The following is an 18507-nucleotide window of genomic DNA, read 5'->3' as shown; positions in this document are numbered from 1 at the left end:
TTTACATTTTTTGCCCTCCTCTGGTGTGCACTACTTTCTTGGTGAGCAGAGGTTTTAGAAGTACTTTCTAGGGGCATGTGGGTGGCTCAGTTGCTTAGGCATCGTACTTAGGCTCAGGTCATGATCTGTGAATTCGAGCCCTGCGTTGGGCTCTTTGCTGACAGCTCAGAGCCTGGAGCCTGCTTCAGATTCTGTGTCTCCCTTTCTCTCTGCCTCTCCCCTGCTTGCACTCTTTCTTGCTCTCAAAAATAAACATTAAAAAAAAAAAAAAAAGAAGAAGTACTTTATATTGTTCCAGAATAATTATTCTATTTGGGGATGGCTTTGAGCCTATGGACTAAGCTGGGACCAACTAATATTTGAGCTTGGTCCAGCATCAAGGTCCAATCCCGTATTGTCTTTTATTTTCATTTTAGCTATTACAGCTGACAACAACCAAGATATTATATATTTCGCATTTTTCTTATTAGTCTTCATTTCCTTATGCATCAAGTGAGCCAACTCCCTGGAAATTGAGTCTATCCCTAAATCCCACTGGTACCTTTTAGTTTAGCAGGACAGCTCTGTTCTGTACCACAGGTGACCATATGGTCAGTCAGGAATCAAAGATAGCTCATCACTGGCATTTTGTGCATTCTCTTCCCAAACTGTAGGTTTATCTAAGTGAAGGAAGTTCTAGTGAATCTCACCTTTTTTTTAACACCAAACGTATATTTTTATTTTTTTTAAGTTCATTTATTTATTTTTAGAAAGAGAGAGAGTGAGTGGAGGAGGGCGGAGAGAAAAGGAGAGAAAGTGAATCCCAAGCAGACCCCGTGCCGCCAGTGTGGAGCCTGATGCGGGACTCAAACCCACAAACTGTGAGATCATGACCTGAGCCACCCAGACATACCCCCCAAATATATATATTTGAAACAACAACCAATTCTCTACACCAACTGGGTTCAATTGAATTGGACAATTCAATTCTGACAATACCCAGAGTTAGTGCAGTACCCATAAGACAGCCCATAAGACTGCCCTGACTCAGATGCCAGTTTTGAATGGGGTGGCCAGGCCACAAAACTTCTGCCCAGCCCACTACCAATTTGGTAGTTTCCTACCACCACCTCCTCAGGTTTGCAAATTCACTAGAACTCACAGATCTCAGTAAAGCACTTTACTCATATTTACCAGTTTATTATAAAGGACACAGCCAAATGGAAGACAGAGCTAAGAAAAGGTATGGGGTTTGGGGATGGCACAGAGTGTCCATGCCCTCTCTTGATGCATCACCTTCCTGCCATATCAGTATATATACAGTCAATTTTTCTTCATATCATTTCTCTTGCCTACTATGAACAGAGTTGAATTTAATGGAAAAAGGATACACCAACCCCAAAGCTCTCTCAATCTCCTGGTTCAAGTTTGTTTTTTGTTTTTGTTTTCCCACTCAATCTTCAGCAACCTTCCCCCTCCCCCCTGCCAGGAGGTGGAGAGGGAAATTTAAAGCTCTAATCTTGTTTGGTCTTTCTGGTGACCAGCTTTCACCCTATAGTTATCTAGGGACCTTACTCTTCTCTAGAGAGAGGTATAGGTTTGTGTCGCTTCTTACACATTAGTTTGCTGGAATTCAAAGAAAAATATGAGGTTTGGCTTAATTTGTTAAAAACCTACATCTGGTGAGGGTAGAGCTAGTAAAAACATTTTGAATTAAGAAATTTTGTTTCATAATACTGTACAAGAATAATCATATTCCCTTTTGTTGGACCAATCATACCAGAAAGCATGAATTATGCTGACTTTTTGGATGGCTATAAAAGTTGTTTCTTTTTCATATTACTGTACTGAAAACAACATACAACACACTATCCTATTTTTATACTAATTGCTTCTGCATTAGTTTGCTAGGGCTGCCATAATGAATACTACAGATTGAGCAGTTTAAATAACAGTAATTTATTTTCTCATAGTTCTGGTGTCTACATGTCCAAGATCAAAGTTTTGGTAGGTTTGGTTTCTTTTGTGGCCTCTCCATGACCTGCAGATGGCTGCCTTCTCACCATGTCCTCACACTTTCTTTCTGCCTCACATCTCTGGGTCTTTATTAGATCACCAGCTATACTGAATTAAGGCCCACCCAAATGATCTCATTTTACCTTAATTACCTCATTAAACGTCCTATCTCTAAATATTGTTAAATTCTGATCTCCTGGGGGTTTGACTTCAACATACGAATTTTAAGGGGCGCTTGGATGTCTCAGTTGATTAAGCATCTGACTCTTGATCTCAGCTCAGGTTAAGATCTCACAGTTTGTGAGACTACACCCTGCCTCGGGCTCTGTGCTGACAGCAGAGCCTTCTTGGGATTCTCCCCCTCCCTCTCTCTCTGCCCCTTCCCTGCTGGCCTCTATTTCTCACTGTCTCAAAATAAATAAACTTAAAAAAAAAAAACATGAATTTTAAGAGGACATGAGTCAACTTAATATCTTTTTTGCATTTTTTTATGTTTTAAAATTGATCTTTAACATATTTTAGTTCTTAGGGCACCTGGCTGGCTCAGTTGGAAGAGTATGTGACTCTGGATCTTGGTGTCGTAAGTTTGAGCCCAATGTTGGATGTAAGGATTACTTTTAAAATAAATAAATAGGGGCACCTGGGTGGCTCAGTTGGTTAAGCATCTGACTCTTCATTTCAGCTCAGGTGATGATCTCACAGTTAGTAAGATTGAACTCTGCATTGACAGCATGGGGTCTACTTGGGATTCTCTCTCTCTCTCTCTCTCTCTGCTCCTTCCCTGCTTGCTCTCTCTCTCTCTCAAAATAAACAAACTTTGAAATAAATAAATTAAAAACAATCAAAATATTTTATTAAAAAATTTTTAATGTTTATTCATTTTTGAGAGAGAGAAGGAGAGGGAGCAGGGGAGGGGCAGAGAGAGAGGGAGACACAGAATCCCAAGCAGGCTCCAGGCTCTGAGCTGTCAGCACAGAGCCCAACATGGGGCTCAAACTCACAAACTGCAAGATCATAAGCTGAGCCAAAGGTGGACACTTAACACTGACTGAGCCACCTAGCACCCCAGAAATAATAAAAATATTTTAGTTCTATATCCTTGTTATTTAGAATTTGTATTTGCTTTTTATTAAAATTTACAGGCATACGTTTTGTTTTTTGTTTTGTTTTTTTTTTTCAAAATGCTCAAAGTAGTTAGATTGAATCCAGACAGCTCTCTGGCTACTAAGAAAACAAACTGATAACTCTATTGTTCAATGTATATACAAACAGTCCGTTTTTCCTCATCCATTTCTTTTGTTTATAATGAAAACAGCAGAATCTAGGGGGAAAACTGAAAAAATAAAATTAAATAGGGAAAGAAGAAGAGTAAGAGAGATTAAACTGCACTGAACACCTAATACATTATTTTGAAGTATAATCTGGACTCTGAGTTCCTACCGAGAGAAGGTGGAAAGGCCTTCTATTCAGACAGTATACGGTTTCTCAAGGACTGGGTACCCTGTCCCCATACCTAATGATTGTTAAACATTATGGTTCCCCAACTATTTGGCAACATAAAGTAGTTATACCTCAGATATACTGCCAGAAAACAATTTCAAACCTACAACAACTCCACCTGCTTGGCTGGGTTGGATATAACCATCTAGGTAACATACTGCCTACGCATACACACCTAAAAAAGCTTCTCAACTGCTATGCCACGTGTGGAGGTTAACGGTATGCTAGGATGTTGCTTTCTCCCAAGGATGTAAACAAGAATCATCATTAGTGCATGTCCTAACAATAACAAAATCTTCTACTGAGATGTAAAGGTCTGGTAGATACAGTGGAGATTGAGATTTAGGATTGAGCAGTCTGCTAGTTGTATTTGATGCCCTGAGGATGTGTGAAAATGCAGAGAGAGAAGGTGGAATAAGAGAGAGGAAACATAAGGACCGTAACATAGAGAATGTGAACACTGAAGACAGAAATTTTAGAAGAGAAGCCAGTAAAAGACTTTAAGAAGGGCAAGCAGGAAAAAAGAAAAAAAAAAAAAAAAAAAAAAAAAAAGAAGGGCAAGCAGAGAGGAAGGAGAATGAGGTGGGCTGGTACCTGAGAGGCAAGGTTTAGTGACATGAGGACTGAAGTTTCCATGCCATTAGCAGCAAGGGGTTCATTAGTGTTCTTGGTGAGGGTGGATGAGTGAACACGGTGGTAACAAAATCAAGATTTGCAGTGAGTGAAGGAGCAGGAGGTGGAGAAGCCTGAGTGTTTATGACCTTTTATAAAGAAATTTAGCTGTGAAGGGAAGAAGGGATGATGATGATTGGACTCCATATAAGTGAAGGGAAGTGGGAAATTACTGATTCTTCCATTAACTAAAGCAATATATAGCAGTTATTTACCTAATTAGTACCTATTCTCCCCTCGTTCTTGGTGACAGCATCCCACCTTATTATAAGTGACAACATGCCCTGCTAAAAGATAAGAGCTCCTCAAAATCCTTTCAGCTGTGGGTAACTAGTGAGAAAGATAATGATCTGAAACTGCAGGAGTTTTCTAGTATTACTCCTTCAGAAAAAGATCAATGACAGAGCAGAAGTTGCTGTGTGCACCATCTGCTCTGCTCTTTATCCTCTCCCGTTACCTTCCCTACCTTTGTACTTGGAGCAGGAATCTTGGATCATGATGCAGGTTGAAGAAGGAAACCAGTGCTAAATTCTTAGCACTTAGTTGGAGTAGGAAGAGAAGACATTGGGTACTTTGTGATGCCAAGACACCACCAAACCAGCACTCAGGCAGTCTGCCTCCAGAGTTCTTCATGTGAAAGAAAATCTTTCTTCTGTTTCAACCACGGCAAATTCTGTGAAACACAATTTCTACCAAGTAATGCAGTCATCCCAAATTTTCAATGCTCCCAGCAAGTCTTATTCCTGCCCTCTTTTGAAAAAAATCACGGTCGTCAGATGCTAAAGCACCGAAATTCCTGCCTTCAGGACTTCATTTCCCGCCTATCTCAGTAACTTTCTTCTGTCCAAGGCAAAGCATTGTAACCAGGCTTAGCTAACCTCACCTTGTGCTTCCTCAGAACTGCCTCCTAACATCCTTTCTCTCTCCACTATAGGTAACATCTCCCTGTCTCTCCATTCTGGCCTTACAGATACCTAAATCTCTAGCTTTAAAAACAAAACAAAAAACTCACAATAATCCTTACAACCCCACGACTCCCATTAAATACGATCCTAGGCCTTTCCTTTCTTTCCCATGCAAAAAAAAGCGGAGTCCGTGTGTGCCAGCTTCTCTCTCCAACTGCCCACGTACCAGCCCACAGACGACTTCCCCAGGCCCTCTGTTCCTCACTCTCCCAACCCAGGGCGCCCTAACTACCAGAGCCTCTGCACCCCTGCTTTTACTCTCCGCAGCGGTAGGGGCTGGAGCGCCCCTCCCTTATGAATCGCCTACTTTCAGGTCCACACGGTCCAGGCTAGCTTCCTCCTTCCTCTCTCCTTCTCCTCTGTCAGCTCCTCTTCCTTCGTGTCAGCGGTGTTAGGCCCAAGAAGGAAGGAGACCAGGGGCTCAGAGCAGGGGAGACAAACTGTCTTCACCGAACACACTCAAATGGAAGGGACAGTCCGGGAGAGCGAGTGGGACAGGGAACCGACCCGTCCTCTGGAAGCGCCAACACCAGGGCGTCCAGGCGCCGGAGCGAGCATGGTCCCGAAAACTGCTCCAAGGCTTCTCCAGGTGTCCTTGGGAGGAGCAGTCAGGCTCCGATCCTCGCCCAGGGCGCATGCGTGAGCCATCTGTGGGAGGCCCGCGCAGCGCGCGGAGCCTATAAAAGTGGGAGCCAAGGCCCAGGTGTCAGAGGCGTTCCGGGTTGTGGAGGTTGGCTTAGAGCAGGTGGGCGTACCGAACACGGTGAGTGGTGGGGTTGGGTGCCGAGGGAGTGGAGGCGACTGACTTGCAGGACAGGGAGTGGGGTGTGAGTCGTGGGTAAAGAGAGGCTGGGTCCCCCGGGATGGGCTCCTCTGGACCGGGGAAGGGGCGCGGTGGGCACGCCCGAGAGGCTGAGGACGAGGGCGCTGCAGGCCAGGCCTAAGTGATGGCCCTGGAGTGGAGCTCCTGGGCACAGCCCGTCACGTTCGAGGCGCTGCGGCAAGTTCTCTCCTGGCCTCAGTCTTCACTCCGTGCTGCTGCTGCTGCTTGGGGAAGCCGAGACTTGTTTGTGCGAGATGCGGCCCGGGCTTGTGGGCAACGCTGCCCGGGTCCCCAACGCCGCGCAGCCCTGTGTCCGCGATCCCAGGCCAGCCAGAAGAGGTGAGGACCCTTCCACCCAGACTTGGAATTCTGAAAGGGAAACAGGAGAACTTCTCCGTTAACTGTAGTGTATGGCACTTGAGTGCGACTGGCCCTTCCTAAATATGAACACCTGTCTTTCAGCCTAGGACATGAACGCCTCTTCAGAAAACGCACATTTCGAGGGCAGTAACGCCAGACCCTTTTTTTATGTGCACGCCATGGGCCAGCAGCCTTACCTGAGTCCGTGGTGCCAGAGTCCCACCTGTAATCCATTCTCTGTTCCTGGGGCAGGTAAGCAGTCCAAGAAGTTCAGTGCGGTTAGAGATCCTACCCCCTAAAGCAACGCCTGAGGTTTTCTAATACTTGAATCCATGATCTCCCTTTCCTCACTCTGTCCTGACACAGAAGAGATTATGGCAGCACATAGGGGCAGTGTTTGAAGTTCCCCATTTTAATAGGTAACATTTGACTTCTAGCTATATGCCGGTTATTCTGCTAAATATTGGACGTAGGTTCTCTCATTTGACCTCAACAACCTGATGGACTAGGTATTATTGCTGTCTTTGTTTCACAAATGGGGGAACTGCGGCTCAGAGTCTGGGACTTGCCCAGAGTTACACAGGAGTCAAACCAAAATTTTATGTTATGAGACCAGTCTGGTAGAAGAAGTACCTTAGAGCTCCTAGTCCCTATAATTTTTTCAACAAGGCCTAAAAATTCTAAAAGCTTTTATGTGAGGTCAAAAAAGTACTCTGGGAGAAGAATGAGGAGGCTTAGCAGTTTGGAAGGTAGACATCTGGGATTTCATGCATTATAGGGTGGAAGGGATCTTTAGGCAGCAGTTTACTATACATTATAGGGTGGGAGGGATCTTTAGGCAGCATAGTTTACTATACTATATGTAAAACATGTTCTGTACTTTATGCAACTTGTTTTCCAGGTAGAAAATTTGGTGTGACAAGGAGTGCTTTTGAGTTTGTCATTGCTTCCAGCTGGTAATAGAATCTTTTTTGCTCTGCCTGTTAATGACTCCATCCTCCCTAACCCTTGGCAACCACTAGTCATTTTACTGTCTCCATAACTCTGCTTATTTCTGAAGTAATTTCAGTGAAAAATTGATCTTTCATATAATGCCACTCTTTATTCCTGATCACTTTCCTTGTTCTGAAGTCTGCTCTGTCTGAAAGAAATAAAGCTTGTCCATTTCTTTCAATTAGTATTAGCATAGTACATCTTTCTCCATGCGTTTACTTTTCATCCCTGTCTTCTTATTTAATGTGAATTTTTTTGTAGACCACAGTTTATGCCTTTTAGTATGTCTTGTAATGTTTTCTTGACTGGTAGGTATTCTGTTGTAGTGCTCTTGAATAATTTAGGCCTTTAGTGATGTGTTAAGTTGTGGAGATGGGACAGAGATAATAGTTTTACAGTTATAGAAGGACTGTGATTTTAGGTTTGTGCCTTTGGACAATGAATTACACATATACTTCACCTTCCTCCTCCCATTGGGTAAGGAAGGGTGGCTAGGGTGGGTTTGAGATAAGTATTTGCCTAACCCCCTGGTCATTTAGGCCCTGGTTAACTAGCTTGTTCTGAGATCTGGCTTGCTAAGAGTAGAGTTTTCCTGGCATATGTCACAATGCCTCTTCTTTCCCACTCTCCCTGGGGGAAGCACAGAGAATTTTTCTCCTAGATTTACCATGAGAAACTGGTTGAGCTACTGTAGATGAAACTCAAAAAAGCAAAGGGTCCCCTTGAAGTTTTTAACTCTCAGATGTATTGACACTGAGCCTGAAATTGACAATAACAGTTCAGGTTTCCCTACCCTATCACTAGTTTCTGTAGAGTTTTTAGCTATTGGATTTGTGTTCCTGTAAATTGTGGTTATTTCCATTCACATCTCTCTCCAGCATTGGGGATAGTACTTTGTCCTATAACCTACTGCTGTGAAGGATCTGAGAAGAGTTCTTGGTTTTTCAGTTCAGCTTTTTTATTTTGTTCAGAGTAAGTGATTTCCAAACTTCTTACACATCCAGAATCAGGTGTCTTCCACCTTTTTTTAATTTAAATTTTAGTTAAGATACAGTGCAGTATTGGTTTCAGGAGTAGAACCAAGTGATTTCATCACTTACATGATGCTTATGTAAGTGCTTATCCATTGCTTATCCCAACAAGTGCTCATTAAAAAAAATTTTTTTTTACTTTTATTTATTTTTGAGAAACAGTGAGACAAAGTGTGAGTGGGGGAGGGGCAGAGAGAGAAGGAGACACAGAATCTGAAGCAGGCTCCAGGCTCTGAGCAAGCGGTCAGCACAGAGCCTGATGCAGGGCTTGAACCCATGAACTGTGAGATCATGACCTGAGCCGAAGTCGGACGCACAACCGACTGAGCCACCCAGGTGCCCCTAACAGGTGCTCATTAATACCCATCACTCATCTAGCCCATCCCCAACCCACCTCCCTCCATCAAACCTCAGTTTGTGTTCTACCATTAAGAGTCTTTTGTGTTTTTTTTTTTCCCTCTCTCCTCTTTTTTTCATCCCTTCCCATATGTTCATCTGTTTTGTTTCTTAAATTCCACATATGAGTGAAATCATATGGTATCTGTCTCTTTCTGATTGACTTATTTTGGTTAGTATAATACATTCTAGCTCCATTTATGTTGTTGCAAATGGCAACCTTTCATTCTTTTTGATGGCTCAGTACTATTTCATTGTATGTATATATCACATCTTCTTTATCCATTCATCAGTCGATGAACATTTGGGCTCGATGCATAGTTTGACTATTGTTGATAATGCTGCTGTAAACATTGGGGTACATGTACACCTTTGAATCTGTATTTTTGTATCCTTTGGGTAAATACCTAGTAGTGCAATTGCTATATCGTAGGGTAGGTCTATTTTTAGTTTCTTGAGGAACCTCCGTACTGCTCTACAGAGCAGCTGCACCAGTTTGCATTCCCACCAACAGTGCAAGAGGGTTTCCATTTCTCCACATCCTCACCAGCGCCTGTTTTTCATGTGTTGTAAATTTTAGCCACTCTGACAGGTGTGAGGTGGTATCTCATTGTGGTTTTGATTTGTATTTCCCTGATGATGAGGGATGTTGAGTATCTTTTCATGTGTCTGTTCACTACCTGGATGTCTTCTTTGGAAAAGTGTCTGTTCATGTGTTCTGCCTGTTTCTTCACTGGATTGTATTTTGGGTTTTGAGTTTGATAAGTTCTTTATGGATTTGGGATACTAATAACCCTTTGTCAGATATGTCATTTGCAAATATCTTCTCCCATTCCATAGGTTGCCTTTTGGTTTTGTTGATTATTTCTTTCACTATGCAGAAGCTTTTTATCTTGATGAAATCCCAGTAGTTCGTTTTTAGTTTCCTTTGCCTCTGGTGATGTGTCTAGTAAGAAGTAGTTATGGCTGAGGTCAAAGATTTTGCTGCCTTTCTTCTCCTCTAGGCTTTTAATGGTTTCTTGTCTCACATTTAGGTCTTCCATCCATTTTGAACCTATTTTTGTGTATGGTTTAAGAAAGTAGTACAGTTTCACTGTTCTGCATGTTGCTGTCCAGTTTTCCCAACACCATTTGTTGAAAAGACTATTTTTTTTTCCATTGGATATTCTTTCCTGCTTTTTTGAAGACTAACCATATAAGTTGTGGTGTCTACCACCTTTTAATGTTAATTAGATACGTGGTACAGTGCTGTACAATTGAAATAGAGGACTAAATTGACATATTAAGTGAGATATACAGCATTTGTTTTTCTCTGTCCAACTAATTTCTCTTAAGAAATGCCCTCAAGATCCGTCTATTACAGAATGGTGGGCTTTCTTTTTCTTCTTTCCCTTCCTTCCCTTCCCCTCCCCTCCTTTTCCTCGCTATCTTTCTTTCCTTCCTTCCAAGATTTTGGTGGCAGTTGGAAAGGCACGTGGAAGGAGAATGTCCCAGAAAAGGGAAGAGTAGTTGACCTGAGGGGGAACCCACATATGGCTAGAGCCTATAGACTTAGTGGGAGACTGAGATGATACAGTGACAAACCAGATAATGAGGGCCTTTATGGCATCCTAAGGGATGGGGTCATTGTTCCTCATCTCCTGACTGGCAGTGATAAGCCCTTCAAATACTGTCTCTGGAATGAGGAGGGATCACAGTTGAGTCATAAAGATAATTCTGGTATGGGCGCCTGGGTGGCTCAGTTGGTTAAGCATCTGACTCTTGATTTCAGCTCAGGTCATGATCGTGAGATTGAGCCCCACATTGGGCTCATGCTGACAGTGCAGAGCCTGCTTGGGATTCTCTCTCTCTCCTCTCTCTCCGCCCCTCTCTCTGTTCTCTTTCTCTCTCAATAAATAAACAAACTTAATTATAAAAAAATAATTCTGGTAGTAGTGTGGATCACAAATCTATGATAATATATCAAAGATATGGGTCAAGGAAGTTACTAGTAGTTACTGAGGTAAAAATGTGGGAGGTCACTTAGATTTTACTGATTACTGGGAGACAAAAACCCAATTCTAACATCTATGTTTTTGCAAAGGGTGACTCCTGTGGTGGATTCTGGTGGCAGGGACGTCCTATTAAGGTATTTTGTTCCACCATATGTTACAGTACAATATGTATGGTGGCAAGTTATCTGTCTCTTTAGGTATATGAACTTCATCCTGTTGACTTCAAACCTCTGTAGACAATCTTGAACTCCAAGCTGAGACTTGTCTGCTTCTTTTCAATAAGAGAAGAACCCTTATATGAAGGTTGTATGTATAAGCATACATTATAAAAATGTATAAATACATTAGGCCAGGTCCAAGAGGCATTTTGATGCAGTACAACAGTGAAATTGAGTTCATAAGATCAATCGCACCATATTGAATAAATTGCCTTGTGAATGCTGATCTGAATAGAACTATTGCTTTTATATATTTAGAAGTTTTTTTTAGAGGTTATATCTTAACTTCATTTGTCAATTGTATATACCTTTCCCAAAATGAATTTATACAAGAGAAATGTGTCTGGCATTATTGGCACCATTGCACTGCTTACTTCTGTAGAATGGAAAATGGGGAAAGATGTGTCTGTGAGGGAATAGTGCTGAATAAATAGGTTTAGAAATGCTCATACATACAAAGGACTTTTATTCTTTACCCTGTAAGACCTGAAGTGAATTATATTCTTTCTTCAGCAGTGAGTATGCTGAATTATGCTTAGTGGGTGCTTGGTCTCTTTGAAAAAGAGCTGCTCTAAGTAGGGGTGATTTATGATACACTATCTGATGGCCTGGCAACCAACCAGTCAGATCAGATGCTCACCATTGGAGTGAAGGAGGGTGCTGGAGGCCCCACTGTTCTGGTCATTGCCCTTTCACTTGTAAAATCCTGAGGATATCCAGGGAGAAAGTGGGGCCATTAGCTGCCAAAAGACATGGAAGAAGCCATATTTTAATCATTGGTGTGGCCACATGGCTACGTACTGGCTGAATGTTGGGACAGGCTGCAGGAGACAGAGTCACTGACTACTGTATTCTCTTTCCAGGTTTCAGAAATGGAAGTCTGTATTTTCCATATTCAGTGGTACTCAGTGAGTATCCTGGCTTCCTTGTTCCTCAGTCACCATTGCCCATTACACTTAACCGACGACCTATGTTTTATAACACGGCACAGTTCCAGCACTATAGTGGCTATGGAAAGAAAATGAAAACGAGAGAGACTCAGACTGAACCTCAGCAGGCTGAGAACATGACTCAGAAACAAGACACCCACTCAGAAGGTGATATGGTGACCAGTATCCCTACTTCTAATATTGACATAGAAATGGACGACATTCCTGAAGAAACAGATGGCGTTTTGTCTTCTGTTGCCCAGAAGAGGGAGCTACATGGTAAGAGCCCTTCTAATAACCGCCTGCATAGGACATCACCTCATGGAAGCTATGCATGTGAGAAAGAGAAAATGAGGCTAGAACAGAGCAAAGGATCCCCTGTAACACAGTTCTGGAAGACTTTGAAGGAAACTATGCGTTTGTATGACCTAGCTTATGGTAAAGCCATGCCAGAGAAGATGGTGCAGGACAATAGGATTTCACAGAGTTCTTGGGAAAGTAGAACTTTCCCTCATGAGGGTACAGAGGGCATTACATGTAAAGATGAAGAAAGCACTGTCTGGTTGGAGCAGTGTCATGATGTAAGACATGATGATGTGGTAAAGTTGGGCTCCACCATGAATATGAACTTGGGTAAAGAAAAAAACTATGCAACCGCTCCCCAATCTCCAGATGAAGCAAAAGACAGAGATAGAATCCAGGATACCCTGAACTCAAATCTGTGCCCATCTTCTGGAGATGGCTACAAGCTCCAGCAGGAAAGGTCACTCTGTTCCAGCAATAAAGCCATTGAGGACCTGAGCCTACAGTCCAAATCCCAGAGTCCCCTTAGCATTGGGGAAAGCATGCCTGACAATGGTAGTGGGGGCCATGGCTTCCCTGTGAATGTGGATGAAGTTGACATGATACAGAGCAACAGCTCCCCTGAGAATTATGTTCCTCCCCCTATCTTGCTGGCCCAGTTCAACCAGGCTGATGGAGGCATTCAGTGTGATACGAGCCAATGGCAAGATGAAGAGCACAATAAATCTCCCAAGTCTTCACCAGAAAGCAGAAAGGCAACACAAGAAAAGTCAGTCAGGTGTGGGAAATCGGATGAAGTGGTGGAGAGGGACAGCTACCCAAAGTATGTCCCTAGCCCTGCTAGGTTGGCCCAGATGTACAGCAAAGGGATGGATGAAGGGATTCAGTGTGATATGATCTGGTTGCAGGATGCAGAGTTGGAGAAATCCCCTGAGCAAATGCCTTACAAAGATGAAGAGTCATCACCAGACTGCAGAACTAAAGGATCACAGAGAAAGTCAATCAGGAATAGGAAATTGAACACAGATGAAGAAGAAGTAACCATGAATGATGAGGTTGAGGAAGAGTATCATGAGAACTTCAAAAAGTGTGCCAAGATTAAAAAGACTGTGAAAGACAGGAAGCCGAAAACCCTGAACAACTCCTCAAGTGGTAACAGAGTATATTTATTGAAGAAAAATGCTACCTTGAACACTGTACTTCCCGAGGATTTAGAAGACTGTGAATTGGAAGAGGAAGTTGAAGATGAAATGTATGTGGTGGAATGCCTCTTTGAAGAGGTTAGTCCACCAGACCCTGTGAATTCCTTGAAAGGAAGGATTTTTTGCAAGGCCAGCAGGATAATCAGGATGCCACCTGAGTGGTCTCTCTCTCCTCAACTTATCGTCTGGCCCACCAGAAATAAGGACAGGTTAAAGCATGTTGAATATGAGAGCATCCCTATGGTGTATGAGGTGACAGGACAGGATGGCAGGATCCAAAGGGAATGTATGATGGCCATGCAGAAGGGACTGGAGTCTAAGACAGCCTCTCACAAGTCATGGGAATGTAAGTGACTAATGGGCTGATCCTATTTGGTTGTCTGTGGTGGTTCCATACTGCATCCTGGAGGCAAAGGCAGCCGTACATCAATAGTATTTCTCCATTTTGAAAGTATGTTCTTAAACAATTGTAGATGCCCATGTGTGCAGGATTGGCAGAGATCCCAAGTCTGAGGTCCTGCATTCCAGGAAATTGTAATGTAATTTGAAATAAAGAGCTGTAGCAGATGATGGAGAGCTGGTTGGTCTTAAAGGACAGTGGGGTTGAGAGAGCAAAGGAGAGATGGACATTGAGGTAGGTGGTTGCTGAGAATGGGCAGGCCATGTGGAGGCAGTGAATTGTGATACAAATTTGGGGACTGTGGTTTGAAGTGGGAATGGAGACAGCAGCATGAGCTTATCAAATGGGCAGCCAGGGCAGGTCAAGTGTGTTCCAGGGATTGAACGTGAGACCAGCCAGCCAGAGGGGAGACCTGTGATGAGTTTAGAAGGTAGGTCTAAGCAGAATGGGCTAAAGTAGTAGATATTTCCCTTTCTAGATGTTTTTCCTCTAGGCAATGAGGAGGTGCCAAAGCAAATTTTTTTTTAAATTTTTTTTAACGTTTATTTATTTTTGAGACAGAGAGAGACAGAGCATGAATGGGGGAGGGTCACAGAGAGAGGGAGACACAGAATCTGAAACAGGCTCCAGGCTCTGAGCTGTCAGCACAGAGCCCGACGCGGGGCTCGAACCCACAGACCGTGAGATCATGACCTGAGCCGAAGTCGGACACTCAACCGACCAGCCACCCAGGCGCCCCAGCCAAAGCAAATTGAATAAAGGACAGGAAGAAGTATGCTCTAGGAATCGTCAGCTGGCAGTACAGTGTAGGAGGAATTTGAACTCTGCCTATATGGCTGAAACCCCTGTATAAAGTCAGTTTAAGTAAACATTGGATATAAAGTGAGGAGGGTCTTAACACCCATGGTAGTAAAAGATATATATCTAAGATCTGGGGTTCCAACTTGAGTACTAGTCAAAGTGGTAACATCTGTGGAAAAGTAAACTTGGGAAGGGAAGTTATTTTGCTTTACTGTGTGGTTGTTGGTGGGAGGACTGGACCAGCAGGTCATGCCCACCTGGTTGAAGGTGGGATTTGGTCCACTGTATGTTTAGGGAGGGGGCTCATATGAGTGCGAGGACCAAAGTAGAGCCTGGGGGATGATTATATGTGGGGTGCAAAAATGAAATGAAGCAGGTAAGGGAGAATGGGATGCATAAGGGCCCCCAGAAAATTTAATTAAGTTCCAGTCTTAGCTCCTAAACCAGAACACTAGCCATCTTGCCCTTAGTCTTCTTAAGGTCTCATTTGCCTCTCCTCAGTGTGTAGGAATTCATTTTTTCCATCTTATCACAGCCCTGTGAAGAAGACAACTTTTTTTTTAATGTTTATTTTTGAGAGAGAAAGAGAATATGAGTAGGGGAGGGGTAGAGAGAGAGGGAGACACAGAATCTGAAGCAGGCTCCAGGCACTGAGCTGTCAGCACACAGCCCAACATGGGGCTCGAAATCATGAACTGCAAGATGTAACCTGAGCTGAAGTCGAATGCTTACCAACTGAGCCAGCCAGGTGTCCCTGAAGAAGATAGCTTTAATTTACTTTTGGATATGCATTCAAGATGGTAATTTTCAAACTGAATTCTCTAAATTATGTTTACTATTGTTTTTGCCAAATGATTTATTTTTTCTGGCAAAGGATGTAGAATGATCTAGGATAGTATCTTGAACAATAGATTTTTCTTGAAAGATGTGCTTTTGATTTGTTTTTTCCATTGGCTTTTAAGCAATTTGGGTTATGGTATGAATCATTTTTTCCCTCAGGTAACTGTGAGAGAAGGAAAACCAAAGTACCTTACAAAGTTTCAAACAGATTTGATGCAGATGCTGTAAAGTTGAGGAAACAGCCAGCAGGCACAGAGGTTGGTATCTATATTGTGTCTGTTTTGATGTCTCATTGATAGGGCTTTGTTTGGGGTGTCATACTCAGTGTGTATTCTAACCTCTAAAAGTAACACAGCTTGTGGGCAGTGAAAAATGGCAGCATTCTAACTGGGTAATAGATCTGTATCTATAGATCCTTACTTACACGTAGTTTGGAGCCAAAGCCTTTCAAATCTGTGGAATGTCTTTTTTTTTTTTTTTTTGAATGATTAATTTTTATTTGAGAGAGAGCATGAGCAGAGGAGGGGCAGAGAGAGAGGGACAGAGAGAATCCTACATAGGCTTTGCACCATCATCACAGAGCCCGATGTGGGGCTTGATCTCAGGAACAATTGATCATGATCTGAGCTGAAATCAAGAGCCAGACACTTAACTGACCCAGGTGCCCCTGTGGAATGTCATTATTATGTCAGTTTTCCACATTTAATTCCCAGTACTGTTAATGGTAGTCTATTTGGATTATATGGGATTTTGTAAGGTATCTTGGTAGTTTCACTCAAAGTATCCCAGTTTAGAGCTGGTAGAGTTAGGTACTGGAAGTTCAGGTTCTCCCTTAAGGGGCTAGGAGCATGACAGGCTTCTCTTTACACTGAGTCTTGCATTGAGTATCCCTGCCACACCTTCAACCCCCAACCCCTGGGGTGTCGGGGAGCAAGAGGTTATTGGCCCTTCGACTTGGCTGTTCCTGCCTTGCAGTGGTCATCAAGTAAAGACTGATAAAAGCAAAAATGTCATGACTTTATCCTTAAAATGGACTCTTAAGACCTTAGCAATGACTCTCACTATATCTTGAGTCTGTTATACAACCGATTTAAGATAATGTATTATGTCATTTTTATTTCATAGGAAAGAAATTTCTGAGTTCCAGCTACATAGAAGAGCTAATTACATCACCACGACAGTTTAGAACCTGATTATCCCTTGATTTGAACTAATAAAGCTATTATAACTAGAAGCAAGAAAATGTGATATTGTAAAGCCTTCAGAATTAAAAGGTATAAAATAGCAAATAAATTGAATTGCTTATGTGTGTGATTCTCAACATTTTCTTCTCCTCCAAAAATGGCCATATTATCAGTAACACCAACAATAGAGTTGAGTTATTCAGGAATATCCCTGCCATGTATATTACTGTCTTATACTCTCTAGGGACTTTTAAATATGGGGAAAAGTATGGTAGAGCTGAGGACAGAATAAATAGATAAAAGATTCCCCATAAATAGGAACTACTGGAGGATAGAGACCATACCTTATTCATTTTGTATAAATGGAGAATGGGCATATAGTAGGTCCACTGATGTGTATATCCAGGTGTGGTTTGATTAGTGTGTTCTGTAGTTATGTCCAGTGTATTCCTTGAAACAAAGGAAACTTTAGGGAAATGATTTTTTTTAATGCTTTTAAAATATAGGACCTATCTGGTCAACTTATAATCAATATTCTGTCAATAAATGGTGCAAGTTAAATATGAGTAGGTATCAAAAAGATATATATGTGGCTGAGTATTCCCAACTTTTGAAAGAATAAGGCATGGTAGCATCTATGGTGTTGCAGATGTGGGATTTTACTGATGTGTGGCCAAGAATGCCTCCAGATAGGCATATATGAGGATACATGGATGGTACCATCCAATGTTGTCTCTAAGGTAAGCTCTATGAACATGTACTTCCTGTATTTGTAATTCCTTATACTAACCTAATACTTCTGTAGATATCATAGTGGAGGCAAGCAAAAGGTAGTTTTCCAAGGGCAGTTTTATGTAAAGATATGTGTTTGCATAATTTCCAGCTCAGGACTGCTTTAACTCCAGCTCTGGCCTGTGTACCCACTCACGGCTGGATAAGGTTATCTGCTTGTATACCCAATGTGCTGTTATCTCATGGTATTATACATGAAGTATAATAACAGGCATACTTGTTGCACCTTAGAACCATGGCATACATGTTTTGTGCCACTGATAATTGCTATATCCTCTGGGGCATATCCTCATTAAGAAGTTAATTTTTTTAGGTAACTAGTACAGATAACAGTTTTCTATACCCCTCCCCCCAGCACACAGATTGTGTCATGAGGTCTGCTACATGTTAGAGCCTTTGACCTCACTACAGTGCCCTCTGTACATCCCCTCACACTATAAAATCTGTGGACTGAGGTCTGGACTTTGTGGAGAGTAGTTGTGTAGCTCCCTGGATCCTTCCTTACTTGATCCCCTGTCAATTAGTCACCCTAAGTAAAACTCTGTAAACAGTATGGTGTTGCTTGCTTTGTGTTTTGGTTTCAAAGTACTTTCTCAGTTTTGGGGGCTAATTTACTGTCCCTCCTCCATCTTCTAACACCATGGGTGGGGTTGGTACTGGGGTGGTTGAGTGGATGGATACAAGTGGCGCAACTGGTACTTCCAAATCATGTTCCAGCTGGAGAATCTACCAATTCAATAAAATTGAACACCAATTTGTCGTTCAGTGGTGGAGGCTGAGGATACAACAGGGAACGTGGTCTGTGCCATCAGGAAGTTTCCAGATAGTGGGCAGTCAGGCAAGGAAATAGTCACCTTAGAGTGTGATACGTGCTTTGGGTATTGAGAAGCACGCAGGAGGAGCAGCTGAGGGCTTCTGAGAGGGATCAGGCTAGGCTTCTGACTCAGAACTGAGGTGGTTCGTGGCACCATTTTTAGAATGAAAAAAGTGCTGATGGGTATCCTGCTTGAGAACAGGATAGAATGGTGGAATGCCCACAGGATTCTAAGTGAAAAAGTCTAGGGCTCCAGAGAGTATTCAGAGCCGTCATCATCAGAGTATTGATACTT

At 42.5% G+C, this 18507-nt stretch overlaps 2 protein-coding genes across 7 annotated transcripts in view; one reads left to right on the top strand and one right to left on the bottom strand.

Annotated features, from left to right (window-relative positions):
- The window catches only part of LOC131509163 (retinitis pigmentosa 9 protein), a 220842-nt gene that overhangs the window by 167422 nt on the left and 34913 nt on the right, over window positions 1–18507 (bottom strand). The gene's annotated exons all lie outside the window — the stretch shown is intronic.
- LOC131509158 (uncharacterized) lies at window positions 5912–16727 on the top strand. The gene is made up of 5 exons (XM_058724635.1): window positions 5912–6294; window positions 6418–6567; window positions 11811–13727; window positions 15582–15679; window positions 16548–16727. Exons 2-5 carry the CDS (start codon window positions 6426–6428, stop codon window positions 16560–16562), a joined length of 2172 nt encoding a protein of 723 aa, XP_058580618.1. The 5' UTR covers window positions 5912–6294; window positions 6418–6425; the 3' UTR covers window positions 16563–16727.

This window comes from Neofelis nebulosa, chromosome 4 (genome assembly GCF_028018385.1).
Source record: "Neofelis nebulosa isolate mNeoNeb1 chromosome 4, mNeoNeb1.pri, whole genome shotgun sequence".
In the NCBI taxonomy this organism is placed as follows: domain Eukaryota; kingdom Metazoa; phylum Chordata; class Mammalia; order Carnivora; family Felidae; genus Neofelis; species Neofelis nebulosa.
This window is presented reverse-complemented; position numbering and strand designations above follow the sequence as displayed.

Bases quoted from the DNA above. Each gene is read 5' to 3' on its own strand.
- LOC131509158 (XM_058724635.1), top strand. From the start codon at position 6,426: ATGAACGCCTCTTCAGAAAACGCACATTTCGAGGGCAGTAACGCCAGA. The intron at 6,568-11,810 runs GTAAGCAGTCCA...TTCTCTTTCCAG, and splicing joins ATTCTCTGTTCCTGGGGCAG to GTTTCAGAAATGGAAGTCTG. The intron at 13,728-15,581 runs GTAAGTGACTAA...TTTTTCCCTCAG, and splicing joins CTCTCACAAGTCATGGGAAT to GTAACTGTGAGAGAAGGAAA.